This window comes from Chiloscyllium plagiosum, chromosome 46 (assembly GCF_004010195.1).
Source record: "Chiloscyllium plagiosum isolate BGI_BamShark_2017 chromosome 46, ASM401019v2, whole genome shotgun sequence".
NCBI classification, from domain to species: Eukaryota; Metazoa; Chordata; class Chondrichthyes; order Orectolobiformes; family Hemiscylliidae; genus Chiloscyllium; species Chiloscyllium plagiosum.
Genome location: NC_057755.1, coordinates 3,215,999 through 3,231,474, shown reverse-complemented (window position 1 = coordinate 3,231,474; position 15,476 = coordinate 3,215,999). Strand labels below are relative to the sequence as shown.

At 50.5% G+C, this 15,476-nt stretch overlaps 1 protein-coding gene across 1 annotated transcript in view; it reads right to left on the bottom strand.

The window, feature by feature from the left end:
- The window catches only part of LOC122544063 (SWI/SNF-related matrix-associated actin-dependent regulator of chromatin subfamily B member 1-like), an 8,295-nt gene extending 668 nt beyond the window's left edge, over nucleotides 1-7,627 (bottom strand). The window contains exons 1-4 of the mRNA XM_043683058.1: nucleotides 7,297-7,627; nucleotides 3,126-3,237; nucleotides 2,749-2,878; nucleotides 1,136-1,273 (exon numbers count right to left, since the gene is read on the bottom strand). Coding sequence (XP_043538993.1) covers nucleotides 1,136-1,273; nucleotides 2,749-2,878; nucleotides 3,126-3,237; nucleotides 7,297-7,380 — 464 coding nt within the window. The 5' untranslated portion in view covers nucleotides 7,381-7,627. The remainder of the gene's footprint in view (nucleotides 1-1,135; nucleotides 1,274-2,748; nucleotides 2,879-3,125; nucleotides 3,238-7,296) is intronic.
- Between the last annotated feature and the right edge of the window lie 7,849 nt (nucleotides 7,628-15,476).

The following is a 15,476-nucleotide window of genomic DNA, read 5'->3' as shown; positions in this document are numbered from 1 at the left end:
GATGGAGAGAGGCAGAAGGAGGAAGACAGAGAAAAATGGGGAGAGACAGGAATAGATGGGGAAAGAGCGAGGAGCATACAGAGAGGAAGAGAGAGAGAGGAAATGAGACAGGGAGAAAGGGTAGGGAGAGGAGACAGACACGAGAGACAGAGAGAGGAGGAGGAGGAAGAGACTGTTCTTGTCTGAATGTGGCATCAAGGAGCCCAAGTCAAACTGTGGGGTCAGGGGGTCAAAATCTCACAGTTGCAGTCATACACTACATAGCAGAAGATGATTGTGGTTGTTGGAGGTCAGTCATCTCAGCTTCAGGAAACCTCTGCAGGAGTTCCTCAGGATAGAATCCGTGCCCCAGACATCTTCAGCTGCTTTGCCATAAAGTCAGAAGTGAGGATTTTCACTGACAATTGCACAATGTTCAGCACCATTCGCCTCTGGGGGCATCAGAGGCTGAGGGGTGATCATACAGAGGTTCATAAAAATCATGAGGGGCATGGATAGGGTAAATAGACAAGGCCTTTCTCCTAGTGTATGGTGACCAAAACTAGAGGGCATAGAATCATAGAGATGGGCTTTTGTCCAAAATGTCAATTTTCCTGCTCCTCAGATGCTGCCTGACCTGCTGTGCTTTTCCAGCCCCACTCTAATCTAGACTCTGATTTCCAGCATCTGCAGTCCTCACTTAGGCCTCAGAGATGTACAGCACAGAAACAGACCCTTCAGTCCAACTCGTCCATGCCAACCAGTTTTCCGAACATAATCCAGTCCCATTTGCTTGCACTTGGCCCACATTCCTCGAAACCCTTCCTATTCATATACCCTTTCAAATGCTGCTATTGTATCAGCCTCCGCCACTTCCTCTGGCAGCTCATTCCATACACGCTCCACCCTCTGTATGAAAATGTTGCCCCTTAGGTGCATTTTCAAGCTTTCCCTTCTCACTTTAAACTAGAGACCCTCCGACAGCGTGGCACTCCCTCAGCACTGACCTTTCCACAGTGCGGCGTTCCCTCAGCACTGACCTTTCCACAGTGCGGCGTTCCCTCAGCACTGACCCTCAGTATTGACCCTCCGACAGTGTCACCTCTTTGCTAGTTGCTGTTACTTGCCGTCTGGGTATCCACCTGCCCGAACTCACCAGAGGGGGAACACCCTCTTCTTGTCCCGTCCCATGCGGTTTCTGTTGATAGAGGTTGAACAGGGCACTGCGTCCAAGTGGTGTGAACTGTTGGGTAGGGTGGGAACCCATTGGTTATTTCTCTTCGACTTTGGTTCCCTGTAATGGGAAAGTAGGAAAAAAATAGAGTGAGATAGTGGGAGACAGACAGAAAGGGAGAGGGCGTCTGACAGAAACAGAGAGTAGGACTGAAAGAGAGGGAGGGAGAGAAATACACAGAGAGACAACCTGACACAGAGAGACAGGGACTGATAGAAACATTAGTCGTGGAGAAAATAGTGAGGGACGCAAGAGATAGGTGGAGAGAAAGGGGAAGAGAGATGATGGGACAGAAAATGAAGAGAGAGATAAACTGAGAATTAAAGACACACAGACGGAGAGAGAGGGAGATGCAGGCTGAGACTGTGATAGGTAAAGAAAGAGGGAGAGAGAGAGAGAGATGAAGATAGTCACAGAGAGAGAAAAATAAAGAGCCCAAAGAGAATAAGGCTGGGGAGAAAGGGAGATCAGGAGAGAGAAACAGATGGAGAAAGAGGGAGAGGTAAAGTGTGTGAGAGAGAGAGAGAGACAGAGAGAGGGTGACAGACAGAGGGCGAGAAACAGTGAGACAGACAGACAGGGACAAGAAGGAGGAAACACCAGAAAGATGGACAGCGAGAGAGAAAGATTTGGAAGGAGAGAAGGCGAGAGAGAGAACATAGAGAGAGATGGAGAAACACAGAGTGAGTGAGAAAGACAGATGGAGAAACAGAGAGAGAGAGAAAAACAAAGAGTAACATAGAAAAAGTGAGAGAAAGACTGACAGACATGAATCACGGTAGGTAACCCGTCAAAAATTCACAGTTTTATACATTGCAATGGGATTAGCTCTCAATTGTTTAAGCTCCAGAGAGTCGACAGATCCAGTCCACTCCCTCTTTCTCCTGGGTCAAGGGGGGAGGCGATCTCCTAGCGGTATCGCTGGACTGTTAATGCAGAGACCCGGGTCATGTTTGGGGGAATCCTGCCACGGGCCCCAGATTGTGGAATGAGAGTTCAATTTGAGACTCTGATATTCTCTCCATTGTACCAGGAATTCCCCCCCCCCCACCCCCCCACGGCTCTCATTGCCTCCCACTGGCGTGCGTTGGAATCTCCCACATCGAGAGTTAACCCCTGATATCAATGCACCGTCCCGGGGCCTGGCAGGGGCTGGACTGGGACTTGATCCACATGCTTCTGGATTAGTGGTGCTGGAAGAGCACAGCAGTTCAGGCAGCATCCGAGGAGCTTCTAAATCGACGTTTCGGGGAAGGGCTTTTGCCCGAAACGTCGATTTCGAAGCTCCTTGGATGCTGCCTGAACTGCTGTGCTCTTCCAGCACCACTAATCCCAGAATCTGGTTTCCAGCACCTGCAGTCATCGTTTTTACCTCGTTGATCTACAAGCTGCAGGCTCAGAGGCAGGAGGTGGTTATCGAACCTACTCACTCCTCTGACCACGCCCCGTTTGTCCAAGACCGTGGGGAGAAGCCCCCTCACCCCATTTTGAAGGCAGCTGACTGGACCAAGACCCCGCAAGGTAGGTTTTATTACCGGAGGTACGTCGGAGGCTCGGTGCTGATGGAGACAGCCTTATACTTCTCATCGTTGCCTTCCAGAATCTCTTCCACCTCCGTCGCACGTAGCAGGGTAACGTTTGTGGCCAGAGTGGTGTAGCCATGATCTAGAGAGGGCAGGCAAAGACATGCATCATTGGTTACTCGGATTTTTCAATCGTAGAGGGTCCTGTGACTGAATGACATGCACCACCACCCAACACCAAGGTCACATGGACACTGTCTGAAGGAGTGTGTTGGAGAATCCTGGCCAAATCCTGCAGGTGGGGTGGGGGGGGGGGGAGGAAGAGCCAGACCGAATCCCGCAGCAGTTCCAGGATAAGAAGCTGAGGAATAGAAACTCCTCACCCTCACCGTGTGACGAAGCAACAATCTTCTTCCTCTCTTCGACAGTGGCCAGGCGTCTCCAGAGGGACGGATACTTCTTGTACAGCGAGCCCCGGAACATGCGCAGGTAATTTCCCACCTGTCAGAGAGAGAGAGAGAGAGAGAGAAAACATTCGCAAGCGTCCGTCCGCGCGGGGAAAAGAAAGCCGCCACGCTTCCGAGAGTTCGCCTCAGTCCGTGGAAGGATGTAGGATGGCCTGACAGTTCCCAAAATAAGGAGAATGTGTGCAAGGGAAGTGAGAGACGCTGGCTGCATAGCACCACCCCATGGCCAGAGCCTTCAATTACACCGTGACTGTTGACAAAGCAAAACTGAATGGGTTATAGTGACAACAGACCCTGACACTACATTAAGTAATAAAATGATTTACCAACATATGAATTAGGAGAAGTAGATCCCTTGACCTCTCAGACTGCTCTCCCCATTTATCAGATCAAAGCTAATTCCTGTCTCCACCCTCCAATAATATCTCCCCCCACCCCAACTCACTGCTTCTCAAAATTCAATTTATTTCTGCCCGAAAAATATTCAAAGTCTTAGCTTTTTGAGGAATAGAGTCTGAGGGGTCATGACCCTCTATTTTCAAAAAAAAAGGTTATCCTGATTTTCGATGTTTGGAAAGCATGCTCCCAAGGTATAGATTCTCCCTCAAGACATAACATCCTTTCCAGATTCCCTTACTTGAGGAGGGATGGAGTTGTACTGGAGGCGGTTCAGAGGAGGTTCCCTCAGTCGGTCCCAGAGGCGAGGGGCTTGCCTTACGGAGAGAGATTGAGCAGTTTGGCTCGACACCCTCTGGCGTTCGGAGGAATGGGCGGAGATGGAACTGAAGTCAATGAGATGCTAAAGGAGGGGTTGACCAAGCAGAGGCGGACATTATGTTCCTTCACGCAGGACGATCTAGACCGAGACGTCAGTGTTTCAGGATAAGGTGCAGCAGGTTAGAAACAGAGACAAGGAGGGGTTAATTCACTCGATGGTTTCGTGAATCTGAGGCATTTATTATCCCAGAGTACGGTGGGTGCTGGGACATGGAGTAAATTTAGGGAGGAGACAGACAGACGTTTAGAGTAACGGGTTAAAGGGAGCAATGGGCAGGGAGACGGGGTTGAGGCCAAGATGGGATCAGCCATGATCGTATTAAACAGGAGAAGGGGCTGAATGGCCTCCTGCTGCTCCCCTGCAAAGACCGTCAGGACTTTATATTTTCAATTACATCAACTTTCCTCTTCAGAACCCCAGTGGATACAATTCCAGTCAGTTCAATCTTTTCCTCATAACACAACCTGCCCATCCATGTGTCAGTGTGGAAATCCTTCTCTGAAATGCTTCCAGTGCAGTTACATTCTCTTTAAATAAGGAGACCAATACTGTACCCCAGCTGTGACCTCACCAACGTCCCGTTTAACTGCATGACCTTGGCATTTAATTCTCCTCACTATGATGACCACATGCTGTAAGCTTTCTTGATCAGAACTAACCCAATGCTCCAAATGACAAGAGGAACCAGGCACATGATGAGAATTCTGCATTGAGCAATGTCCTAGCCCTTTAGCAATGTGTGAGGCAGTTTGTTTCCTTCACCATTCGCTTTCCTCCTGATCTCTGTGCCAACAGCCAGGCCTTCTGACTGTTCACCCAAACCATTTGTGTAATTTCCAACAGTTAGTTCAACAAAAAAGGAGCTCATCGTTCCAGGGCTGCTGTGTGGTCGACCCCATTCCCCTGCGTCCCGACTGAATCTGTTTTCACTGCCCTTTCAGGCAGTATCTTTCAGATCCACAATTACCGTAAACGTAAATGAACATTTGTTTTCCTCTTCCTCCCTCCCTTTGGCTTTTTTGCAGATCATCTTTTAATCTGTGTCGCTCTGATTCCGGACCTTGCTGCTACACATAGATGGTGTTATCTATGGCATGGAGGGGTGTCATAGAGTAGGATGCTGTCTGTTTCATTTTTCTTCCCTCTTGTGGTTCTTTGTTTCTCTCTCGTTTCTTCTCAACAACGTCCTGATCTCCCAGCCATAGCACAGGCCCGATCTCCCAGCCTTAGCGCCAGCCTGATCTCCCAGCCTTAGCACAGGCCCGATCTCATAGCCTTAGCACAGGCCTGATCTCCCAGCCTTAGTGCAGGCCTGATCTCCCAGCCTTAGCACAGGCCCGATCTCCCAGCCTTAGCGCAGGCCTGATCTCCCAGCCTTAGCACATGGCCCGATCTCCCAGCCTTAGCACAGGCCCGATCTCCCAGCCTTAGCGCAGGCCTGATCTCCCAGCCTTAGCACAGGCCCGATCTCCCAGCCTTAGCACAGACCCAGTGACGTATCCACTCGGCCTAGCATGGTGGTCTCTCGGCCTAGTGTGGCTGTCTCTTGGCTTAGCGTGGCGGTCTCTTGGCTTAATGTGGAGTTCTCTCAGCCTAGTGTGATGGCCCCTCAACCTAGCATGGTGGCCTGGGCCTAGCATAGCAGTCTCTTGGCCAGATTCGCGATCTCTTGGTCTAGCGTGATGGTCTCTTGGCCTAGTGTGACGGTCTCTCGGCCTAGCGTGGTTGTTTCAGCCTAGCGTGCTGGCCTGGGCCTGGTGTGGTGGTCTCTCGGCCTAGCCTGGTGGTCTCTAAACTGTTAAACTGCTTGTGGATGAGAAGAATCCATGGTATTATGTTGAATGAAAGAATGAGGATTACACATTGTTTGCTGTTTAACCTGAATTGCTCGATCAGCTTCACAGACAAACAGAGGGGCGGCACGGTGGCACAGTGGTTAGCACTGCTGCCTCACACACCAGAGACCCGGGTTCAATTCCCGCCTCAGGCGACTCTCTATGTGGAGTTTGCACATTCTCCCCATTTCCTCCGGGTGCTCTGGTTTCCTCCCACAATCCAAAGATGTGCAGGTTAGGTGAATTGGCCGTGTTAAATTGCCCGTAGTGTTAGGTGAAGGGGTAAATGTAGGGGAATGGGTCTGGGTGGGTTGTGCTTCGGCGGGTCAGCATGGACTTGTTGGGCCGAAGGGCCTGCTTCCACACCGTAAGTAATCTAATCTAACAGATCACAACCAAACATTTGGGATCTTGCTGTCCTCCTGTGGTCTGTTCCATTTCTGACAGCAGTGACCACATTCTAAAGTGTGCACCTTATTGGCTGTAAAACAATCACATAAGGTGCTATACAAACGCAAGTCTTCCTTGTTTCAGTATCAGTTCAGCTTCTCTCTGTCGTATCATTGGGGGAGGAGGGTGGAAGCTGGAAGATAGGCCGCAATCTCACACAGACAGAGATCTCCAGTGTATCGGGGCCCCTGAAACCATTGGGCTAAAAAACAACCAGAGAGAAAGAGAGACAGACAGAGAGAGAGACACACACATATTACAACTCACACACACAGAGGCATTCTCTCTCTCTCTCTCTCACACACACACACATATACAGACAGACACACATATTGCACACACACGGCCACATCACATCGTGCTCACACACACACACACACACACACACAACAACACAGACACACACCTTACTACACACAGAGGCATGGTCTCCCTCTCTCTCACACACACACACTCCCTCTCACACACACACACAAAGTGGTCCTGACAGACAGAGAACGACCAAATCGGGGGACAATGACAGCAACGTTTAGGGGTCAGAGAGAAAGCCTGAGCTGGGACCATCTGCAGCCAGAGCCCATTGAAGAGGAAGCCGGTGTTTTGTTAAGGGATTTTAACAGCCAGTGCAAAGGGAGAGTGAAATGTTGCAGGAGGATGGAAGTAAACAAAGCTCTGGGTTACAGTCCCCCCCACCTCCTCTCACAGGAGCAGCAGCAGCACCAGCACAGGGTGAGAACCGCAGACCCAGATCCATCCCTGTAGCTGGCCTCTGTTTAACGTGTCACACAAAACCACAGACACACACAAGACACACAGGAGTTAGCGGCGGCCCCAGGCAAAACCAGCAGAAGGGGCCAGATTCAGGTTTAAGGTCTGCAAGCAGCTCACATTGTCACTGCTTAACTCAGGCATTGTTTTCCACACTGGCTCAAAAATGGTCATGGAGATCCTTCCTCTTCTCTCTTCCTCCCTCCCTCCCTCACTGCCTGCCTGTGTGATGTTTAATACCAACAGAAACGCGATCCTTTACCTCCGATCCAATCATGAACCACTCGCTTGCTTGTTCCAGCTGGAATTTCACAGGTTTCAATCCAAATGTTTTACTGGCCGCCATGGAGAGAGGGAAGAGAGAGGAGAGCGAGAGAAAGGGAGGAAGAGGCAGAGATAGACAGAGAGAGAGAGAGAGAGGGGGGAACAGAGAGAGGGGAAACGCAGGCAGAATCTTAATGAAAATCTCCCAGCCCTCCAGGAACAGGGAGCTGTCAGTCTATCCCAAGGAGGCTTGTTCAGTGGAGAGACCGGAAAAGGCAGCCAGGCTGTTAGATTAAACCTGCCTGATGGAGCTCACTGACAAATTCAACACAGAGCCCACCGACCCTGACTGCAGAAATGTGGATGGCAATATCTAACATGGGAGGCTGAAACCGACCCCCACCAGCAAAATCAGTGCTGAGGGAGCGCCACACTGTTGCAGGGTCAGTGCTGAGGGAGGGCCACACTGTTGGAGGGTCAGTGCTGAGGAAGCGCCGCACTGTTGCAGGGTCAGTGCTGAGGGAGTGCCGCACTGTCGGAGGGTCAGTGCTGAGGGAGGGCCGCACTGTTGCAGGGTCAGTGCTGAGGGGGCACTGCACTGTTGCAGGGTCAGTGCTGAGGGAGTGCCGCACTGTCGGAGGGTCAGTGCTGAGGGAGGGCCGCACTGTTGCAGGGTCAGTGCTGAGGGAGGGCCGCACTGTCGGAGGGTCAGTGCTGAGGGGGCACCGCACTGTCGGAGGGTGTCGGAGAAATTTGCACCGCACTGTTGCAGGGTCAGTGCTGAGGGAGGGCCACACTGTCGGAGGGTCAGTGCTGAGGGGGCACCGCACTGTTGCAGGGTCAGTGCTGAGGGAGGGCCACACTGTCGGAGGGTCAGTGCTGAGGGGGCACCGCACTGTTGCAGGGTCAGTGCTGAGGGAGGGCCACACTGTCGGAGGGTCAGTGCTGAGGGGGCACCGCACTGTTGCAGGGTCAGTGCTGAGGGAGGGCCACACTGTCGGAGGGTCAGTGCTGAGGGGGCACCGCACTGTTGCAGGGTCAGTGCTGAGGGAGGGCCACACTGTCGGAGGGTCAGTGCTGAGGGGGCACCGCACTGTTGCAGGGTCAGTGCTGAGGGAGGGCCACACTGTTGCAGGGTCAGTGCTGCGGGGGCACCGCACTGTTGAGGGTCAGTGCTGCGGGGGCACCGCACTGTTGCAGGGTCAGTGCTGAGGGAGGGCCGCACTGTCGGAGGGTCAGTGCTGAGGGGGCACCGCACTGTCGGAGGGTGTCGGAGAAATTTGCCCAATAGGTTAGAGATCACAAAACATAGCTCGAAGTGAAATTGACAAACAGTTTATTGCAAGCGATATCACTGGAAGAGAAATTGACTCAGGCTGACACAGAACTGACAGTCTGCTAAGACAGATCAGATTTTCTCTTCCCAGCGCTGAGGATGAGACCAGATTTATAGTAATGCTGCAGAATGACACTGGTTCAGAAATGGGAAACTACAATGTTTCTGGAAATGGAGTAATTTAGTTGCAAGGATGCTAATTGGAAAACAGTTTATTGGATGAATGTCCTGTTCCCTCACACAATGCAACATCCTGACAGTATCATGGCTCCATTCATCTCCACAGGTAGGTGTTAAAGTCTTTTCTGAAGTGGTGAGGTGCTTCCATTGTCCTGTTCCTGGAGCACGTCCTTGCTGATGCTTCTCTGTCTGTCCTGCTCTTTGTGTGGCTTTGGTATTGCTGGGTTGTGAAACTGCCCTTAGGGCTTTGAGATCTCTGTCATGTCCATGGGAGCTTAAAGCGTATTCCATTGTCTGCGTGCTGTCTGACCCAGTTTGTGAGCTGCTCGGGAATTCTGGGTGTCCTGGTACAATTTGACCAATTTTGCTTTTGTGGGCCTACCATGGGTTAGGAAATCTTTTCCCTGGGGACTCCGACCCCAGTTACGACAGGGGGCTCCGACCCCAGTTATAATAGGGGGCTGCGACCCCAGTTACGACAGGGCCCTCCGACCCCAATTCCTCCAGGGCCCTCCGACCCCAATTCCTCCAGGGCACTCGGACCCCAATTCCTCCAGGGCACTCGGACCCCAATTCCTACTGGGCACTTGAACCCCAATTCCTACTGGGTACTCGAACCCCATTTACAACAGGGCACTTTAACTCCAATTACTACAGGGCACTCAAACCCCACAAAGTGCAGGGGCCTCGAACCCCATAAAGCACAGGGGCCTCGAACCCCTGGTACTACAGGGTCTCTAACCCCAATTACTACAGGGGCCTCTAACCCTAGTTACTACAAGATCTCTAACCTCAGTTACTACAGGCGGCTCTAACCCCAATTCCTACACGGGATTCTATCCCCACAAAACACAGGGGCCTCTAATCACAATTACTACAGGGGCCTTTAACCCACTAAACCCAAGTGCCTCTAACCCCAGTTACTACAGGGCACTCTAATCCCAATTACCACAGGGGGCTCTTACCTCAATTTCTGCAGGGAACTCTAAGCCCAATTATTGGAGGGCCCTCTACCCCCAGAACACACAGGGGCCTCTAACCCCATTTACTACAGGGCACTTGAACCCCAATTACTACAGGGCACTCTAACCCCATTTACTACAGGGCACTCTAACCCCAATTACTACAGGGCACTCTAACCCCAGTTACTAAGGGCACTCTAATTAATACAGGGGCACTCTAACCCCACAAAGCACAGTGGCCTCTACCCCCACAACGCACAGGGTCATCTAACCCCAATTACTTCAAGGCATTCTAACCCAATTACTACAGGGGCATCTAAACCCATTTACTACAGGGCACTCTAACCCCAATTACTACAGGGCACTCTAGCCCCAGTTACTACAGGGCACTCTAACCCCAGTTACTACAGGGCACTCTAACCCCAGTTACTAAAGGGCACTCTAACCCCAGTTACTACAGGGCACCCTAGCCCCAGTTACTACAGGGCACTCTAACCCCAGTTACTACAGGGCACTCTAACCCCAGTTACTACAGGGCACTCTAACCCCAGTTACTACAGGGCACTCTAACCCCAATTACTACAGGGCACTTGAACCCCAATTATTACAGGGTATTCGAACCCCACAAAGTGCAGGGGCCTCTAACCACAATTAGTACAGGGGCCTTTAACCCCGCAAAGGCCTGGTGCCTCTAACCCCAGTTACTACAGGGCACTCTAACCGCAATTACTGCAGGGCACTTTAACCACAATTAATACAGGGGTCTCCGACCCCAATTAATACAGGGGCACTCTAACCCCACAAAGCACAGTGGCCTCTACCCCCACAACGCACAGGGTCATCTAACCCCAATTACTTCAAGGCATTCTAACCCAATTACTACAGGGGCATCTAAACCCATTTACTACAGGGCACTCTAACCCCAAAAACACAGAGACCTCTAACCCCAATTAGTACAGGGCACTTTAACCCCACTTATTACAGGGCACTCTAACCCCAATTACTACAGGGCACTCTAACCCCAATTACTACAGGGCATTCGAAACCCACAAAGTGCAGGAGCCTCTAACCCCAGTTATTACAGGGGCCTCTAACCCCAATTACTACAGGGACCTCTAATCCCAGTTACAACAGGGTCTCTAACCCCAGTTACTACAGGCGGCTCTAACCCCAATTCCTACACAGGCCTCTATCCCCACAAAACACAGAGGCCTCTAACCCCAATTACTACAGGGGGCTCTAACCTCAATTTCTGCAGGGGACTCTAAGCCCAATTATTCGGGGGCCCTCTACTCCCAGAACACACAGGGGCCTCTAACCCCAATTACTACAGGGCACTTTAACCCCAATTACTACCGGGGACTCTAACCCCAATTACTACAGGGCACTTTAACCCCAATTACTACCGGGGACTCTAACCCCTATTAATACAGGGGTCTCCAACCCCAATTACTACAGGGCACTCTAACCCCACAAAGCACAGTGGCCTCTACCCCCACAACGCACAGGGTCATCTAATCCCTAGTACTTCAAGGCATTCTAACCCAATTACTACAGGGGCCTCTAACCTCAATTACTACAGGGCACTTTAACTCCAATTACTACAGGGTACTCTAACCCCAATCACGACAGGGAACTCGATCTCCAATTATTACAGGGTCTCGAACCCCAATTACTACAGGGCACGCAAACTCCAATTACTGCAGGGGGCTCGAACTCAATTACTACAGGGGCCTCTAACCCCAATTACTACAGTAACATCTAACCCCACAAAACACAGGGATCTCTCATCCCAATTACTACAGGGCCCTCTAACCCCACAATACACAGGGGGGCTTCTAACCCCAATTTCTATTGTGGCCTCTAACCCCATTTGCTACAGGGCACTCTAACCCCAATTACTACAGAGCATTCTAACCCCAATTTCTATACGGGGCACTAACCTCAATTACTACAGGGCACTTCAACCCCAATTCCTACAGGGGCATCAACCCCACGAAACACAGGGGACTCGAACCCCAATTATTACAGGGGCCTCTAATCTCACTAAAACTTGGGGCACTTATCCCCACAAAGCAGAGGGGCCTCTAAACTCACTAAGCACAGGATCCACTAACCCCACAAAACACCGGGTCCTCTAACTCCAATTACTACACTGCACTGTAATACCAATTACTACAGGGGCCTCTAACCCCATGAAACACAGGAGACTCTAACACCACAAAACACAGCAGCCTTGAACCCCACAAAATACAGTGGCCTCTAACCCCACAAAACACAGGGGCCTTTAACCCCACAAAACACAGGGGTCTCTAACCCCACAAAATACAGGTACTTCTAACCCCACAAAACATAGAGACCTCAAACTCCACAAAACACAGGGGGCTCTAACCCCACAAAACACAGGGACCTCTAACCCCACAAAATACAGGGGCCTCTATACCCAATTACTACAGAGCTCTCTAACCTCAATTACTACAGGGGGCTTTAACCACACAAAACACAGGGGCCTCTAATCGCAATTACTACAGGTGGCTCTACCCCAAAAAGCACTGTGGCCTCTAACCCCACAACACACAAGGGCCTCTAACACCACAAAACACGGGCTTCTCACCATATTTACTATAGGGCACTCTAACTCCAATTATTACAGAGTCCTCTAACCCCACAAAACACAGAGGCTTCTAACCACAATTTCTATAGCGTCCTCTAACCCCATTTACTACAGGGCACTCAAACTCCAACTATTACAGGGTCCCCTAACCCCAATTACTACAGGGCACTCTAACCCCACAAAGCACAGGGGCCTCTAACCCCAGTTACTACAGGGTCTCTAACCCCAATTACTACAGGGGACTCTAACAGCAATTACTACAGTGAACTCAAACCCAAATTACTACAGGGGCCTCTAACCCCACAAAACACCGAAGCCTCTATCCCCACAAAAGCCAGGGGCCTCTGACCCCAATTACAAAAGGAACATCTAACCCCAATTACTACAGGGACCTCTACCCCCCAAAAAACACAGGGGCCCTTAACCCCAATTACTACAGGGGCCTCTAGCCCCAATTACTACTGGGGCCTCTAACCCAAGTTACTACTGGGACCTCTAACCCAAAGAACACAGAGGCCTCTAATCCCATTTACTACAGGCAGCTCTGACCTCAATTATTACATGGGGCTCTAACCCCAATTACTACAGGGGCCTCTAACCCAAAACACACAGAGGCCTCTAACCCTACAAAACACAGGGGCCTCTAACCCCAATTACCACAGGACACTCTAAATGCAATTATTAGAGGGTTCTCTAACCCCAATTACTACGGGGGCCTCTAACCTCACAAAACACGGAGGCCTCTGTGTTCAATTACTACAGTGAGTTCTACGTCCAGTTACTAAGGGGGCCTTGAACCCCACTAAACACAGGAGCCTCTGATCCCAATTACTACAGGGCCCTCTAACCCCACAATACACAGAGGCCTTTAACCCCTGTTAAACAAGGTCTCTAACCCCAATTACTACAGGGCCCTCTAACCCCACAATACACAGAGGCCTTTAACCCCTGTTAAACAAGGTCTCTAACCCCAATTACTACAGGGGCTGTAACATCAATTACTACAGGGGGCTCTTACCTCAATTACTACAGCGGGCTCTAAGCCCACAAAATACAGGGCCCTCTAAACTCACAAAACACAGGGGCTTCTAACCCCAATTTCTATAGCGGCTTCGAACCCCATTTACTACAGGGCACTCTAACCCCAATTACTACAGGAGCCTTTAACCCCACAAAGCACAGAGGCCTCTATCTTCAATTACTGCAGGGGGCTCTATCCCCAATTACTACAGAGCACACTAACCCCAATTACTACAGGGGCTTCTAACTCCAATTACTACACTGCACTCTAACCCCAATTACTACAGGGCACTCTAACACCAATTATTCCAGAGGGCTCTAACACCAATTACTACAGGGCACTTTAACAGCAATTACTGCAGGGACCTCTAACCCCAGAAAGCACAGCGGCCTCTAACCCCACAAAACATGGAGGCCTCTATCTTCAATTAGTACAGGAGGCTCCAACCCCAATTACTATAGAGGACACTAACCCCACAAAACACTGGGACTTCTAACACCAATTACTGCAGGGGCCTATACCTCACGAAACACAGGAGACTCTAACACCACAAAACACAGCGGGATTGAACCCCACAAAACACAGGGACCTCAAAACCCACAAAACACGGGCCTCTAACCCCACAAAACACAGGGACCTTAATCCCACAAAATACAGGGGCCTCTAAGCTTAATTTCTACAGGGGGCTCTAACCTCAATTACTACAGTGGACTCTAACCCCAATTACTACAGGGCACTCTAACCCCAATTTATACAGGGGGCTCTAACCCCAATTACTACAGGGGCTGGAACATCAAATACTACAGGGGGCTCTTACCTCAATTACTACAGAGGGCTCTAACCCCACAAAATACAGGGCCCTCTAAACCCACAAAACACAGGGGCTTCTAACCCCAATTTCTATAGCGGCCTCTAACCCCATTTACTACAGGGCACTTTAACCCCAATTACTAAAGGGCATTCGAACCCCACAAAGCACAGGGGCCTCTAACCCCAGTTACTACAGGGTCTTTAACCTGAATTACTGCAGGGGACTCTAACTCCAATTACTACAGAGACCTCTACCCCCAAAAAACACAGAGGCCTCTAACCCCAATTACTACAGGGGGCTCTAACCCCACAAAATACAGACGCCTCTAACCCGACAAAACACAGGGGCTTCTAGCCCTAATTTCTACAGCGGACTCTAACCCGAATTACTACAGGGCACTCTAACCCCAATTACTATAGGGGCCTCTAACCCCAGTTACTACAGGGCATTCTAACTCCAATTATTACATGGTCCTCTAACCCCAATCACTACAGGGCTCTCTAACCCTACATAACACAGGGGCCTCTCATCCCAATTACTTCAGGGCCCTCTAACCCGACAAAACACAGGGGCTTCTAACCCCAATTTCTATAGCGGCCTCTAACTCCATTTACTACATAGTCTCTAACTCCAATTACTACATAGTCTCTAACCCGAAATACTACAGGGGACTCTAACTCCAATTACTACAGGAACATCTAACCCCACAAAACCCAAGTGCCTATACGTCCAGTTACTATAGGGACTCTAAACCCAATTACTACAGGGCACTCTAACCCTAATTACAACAGAGACCTCTACCCCCAAAAAACACAGAGGCCTCTAACCCCATAATATACAGTTTCCTCTAACCGCACAAAATACAGGGGCCTCTAACCCCACAAAACACCGGGGCCTCTAACCTCACAAAACACAGTGGCCTCAAACTCCACAATACACATGGGCCTCCAACCTCACAAAACACAGGGGCCTCTAACCTCACAGGACACAGGGAGCTCTAACCCGACAAAACACAGGGAACTCTAACCCCACAAAACACAGGGGTCTCTACACCCAAAAAACACAGGAGCCTCTAAACCCATTTACTACAGGGCACTTTAACCCCAATTACTACAGGGCGCTCTAACCCCACAAAATACAGGGGCCTCTAACCACATAAAACACAGGGGCCTCTCATCCCAATTACTTCAGATCCCTCTAACCCGACAAAACACAGGGGCTTCTAACCCCAATTTCTGTAGCGGCCTCTAACCC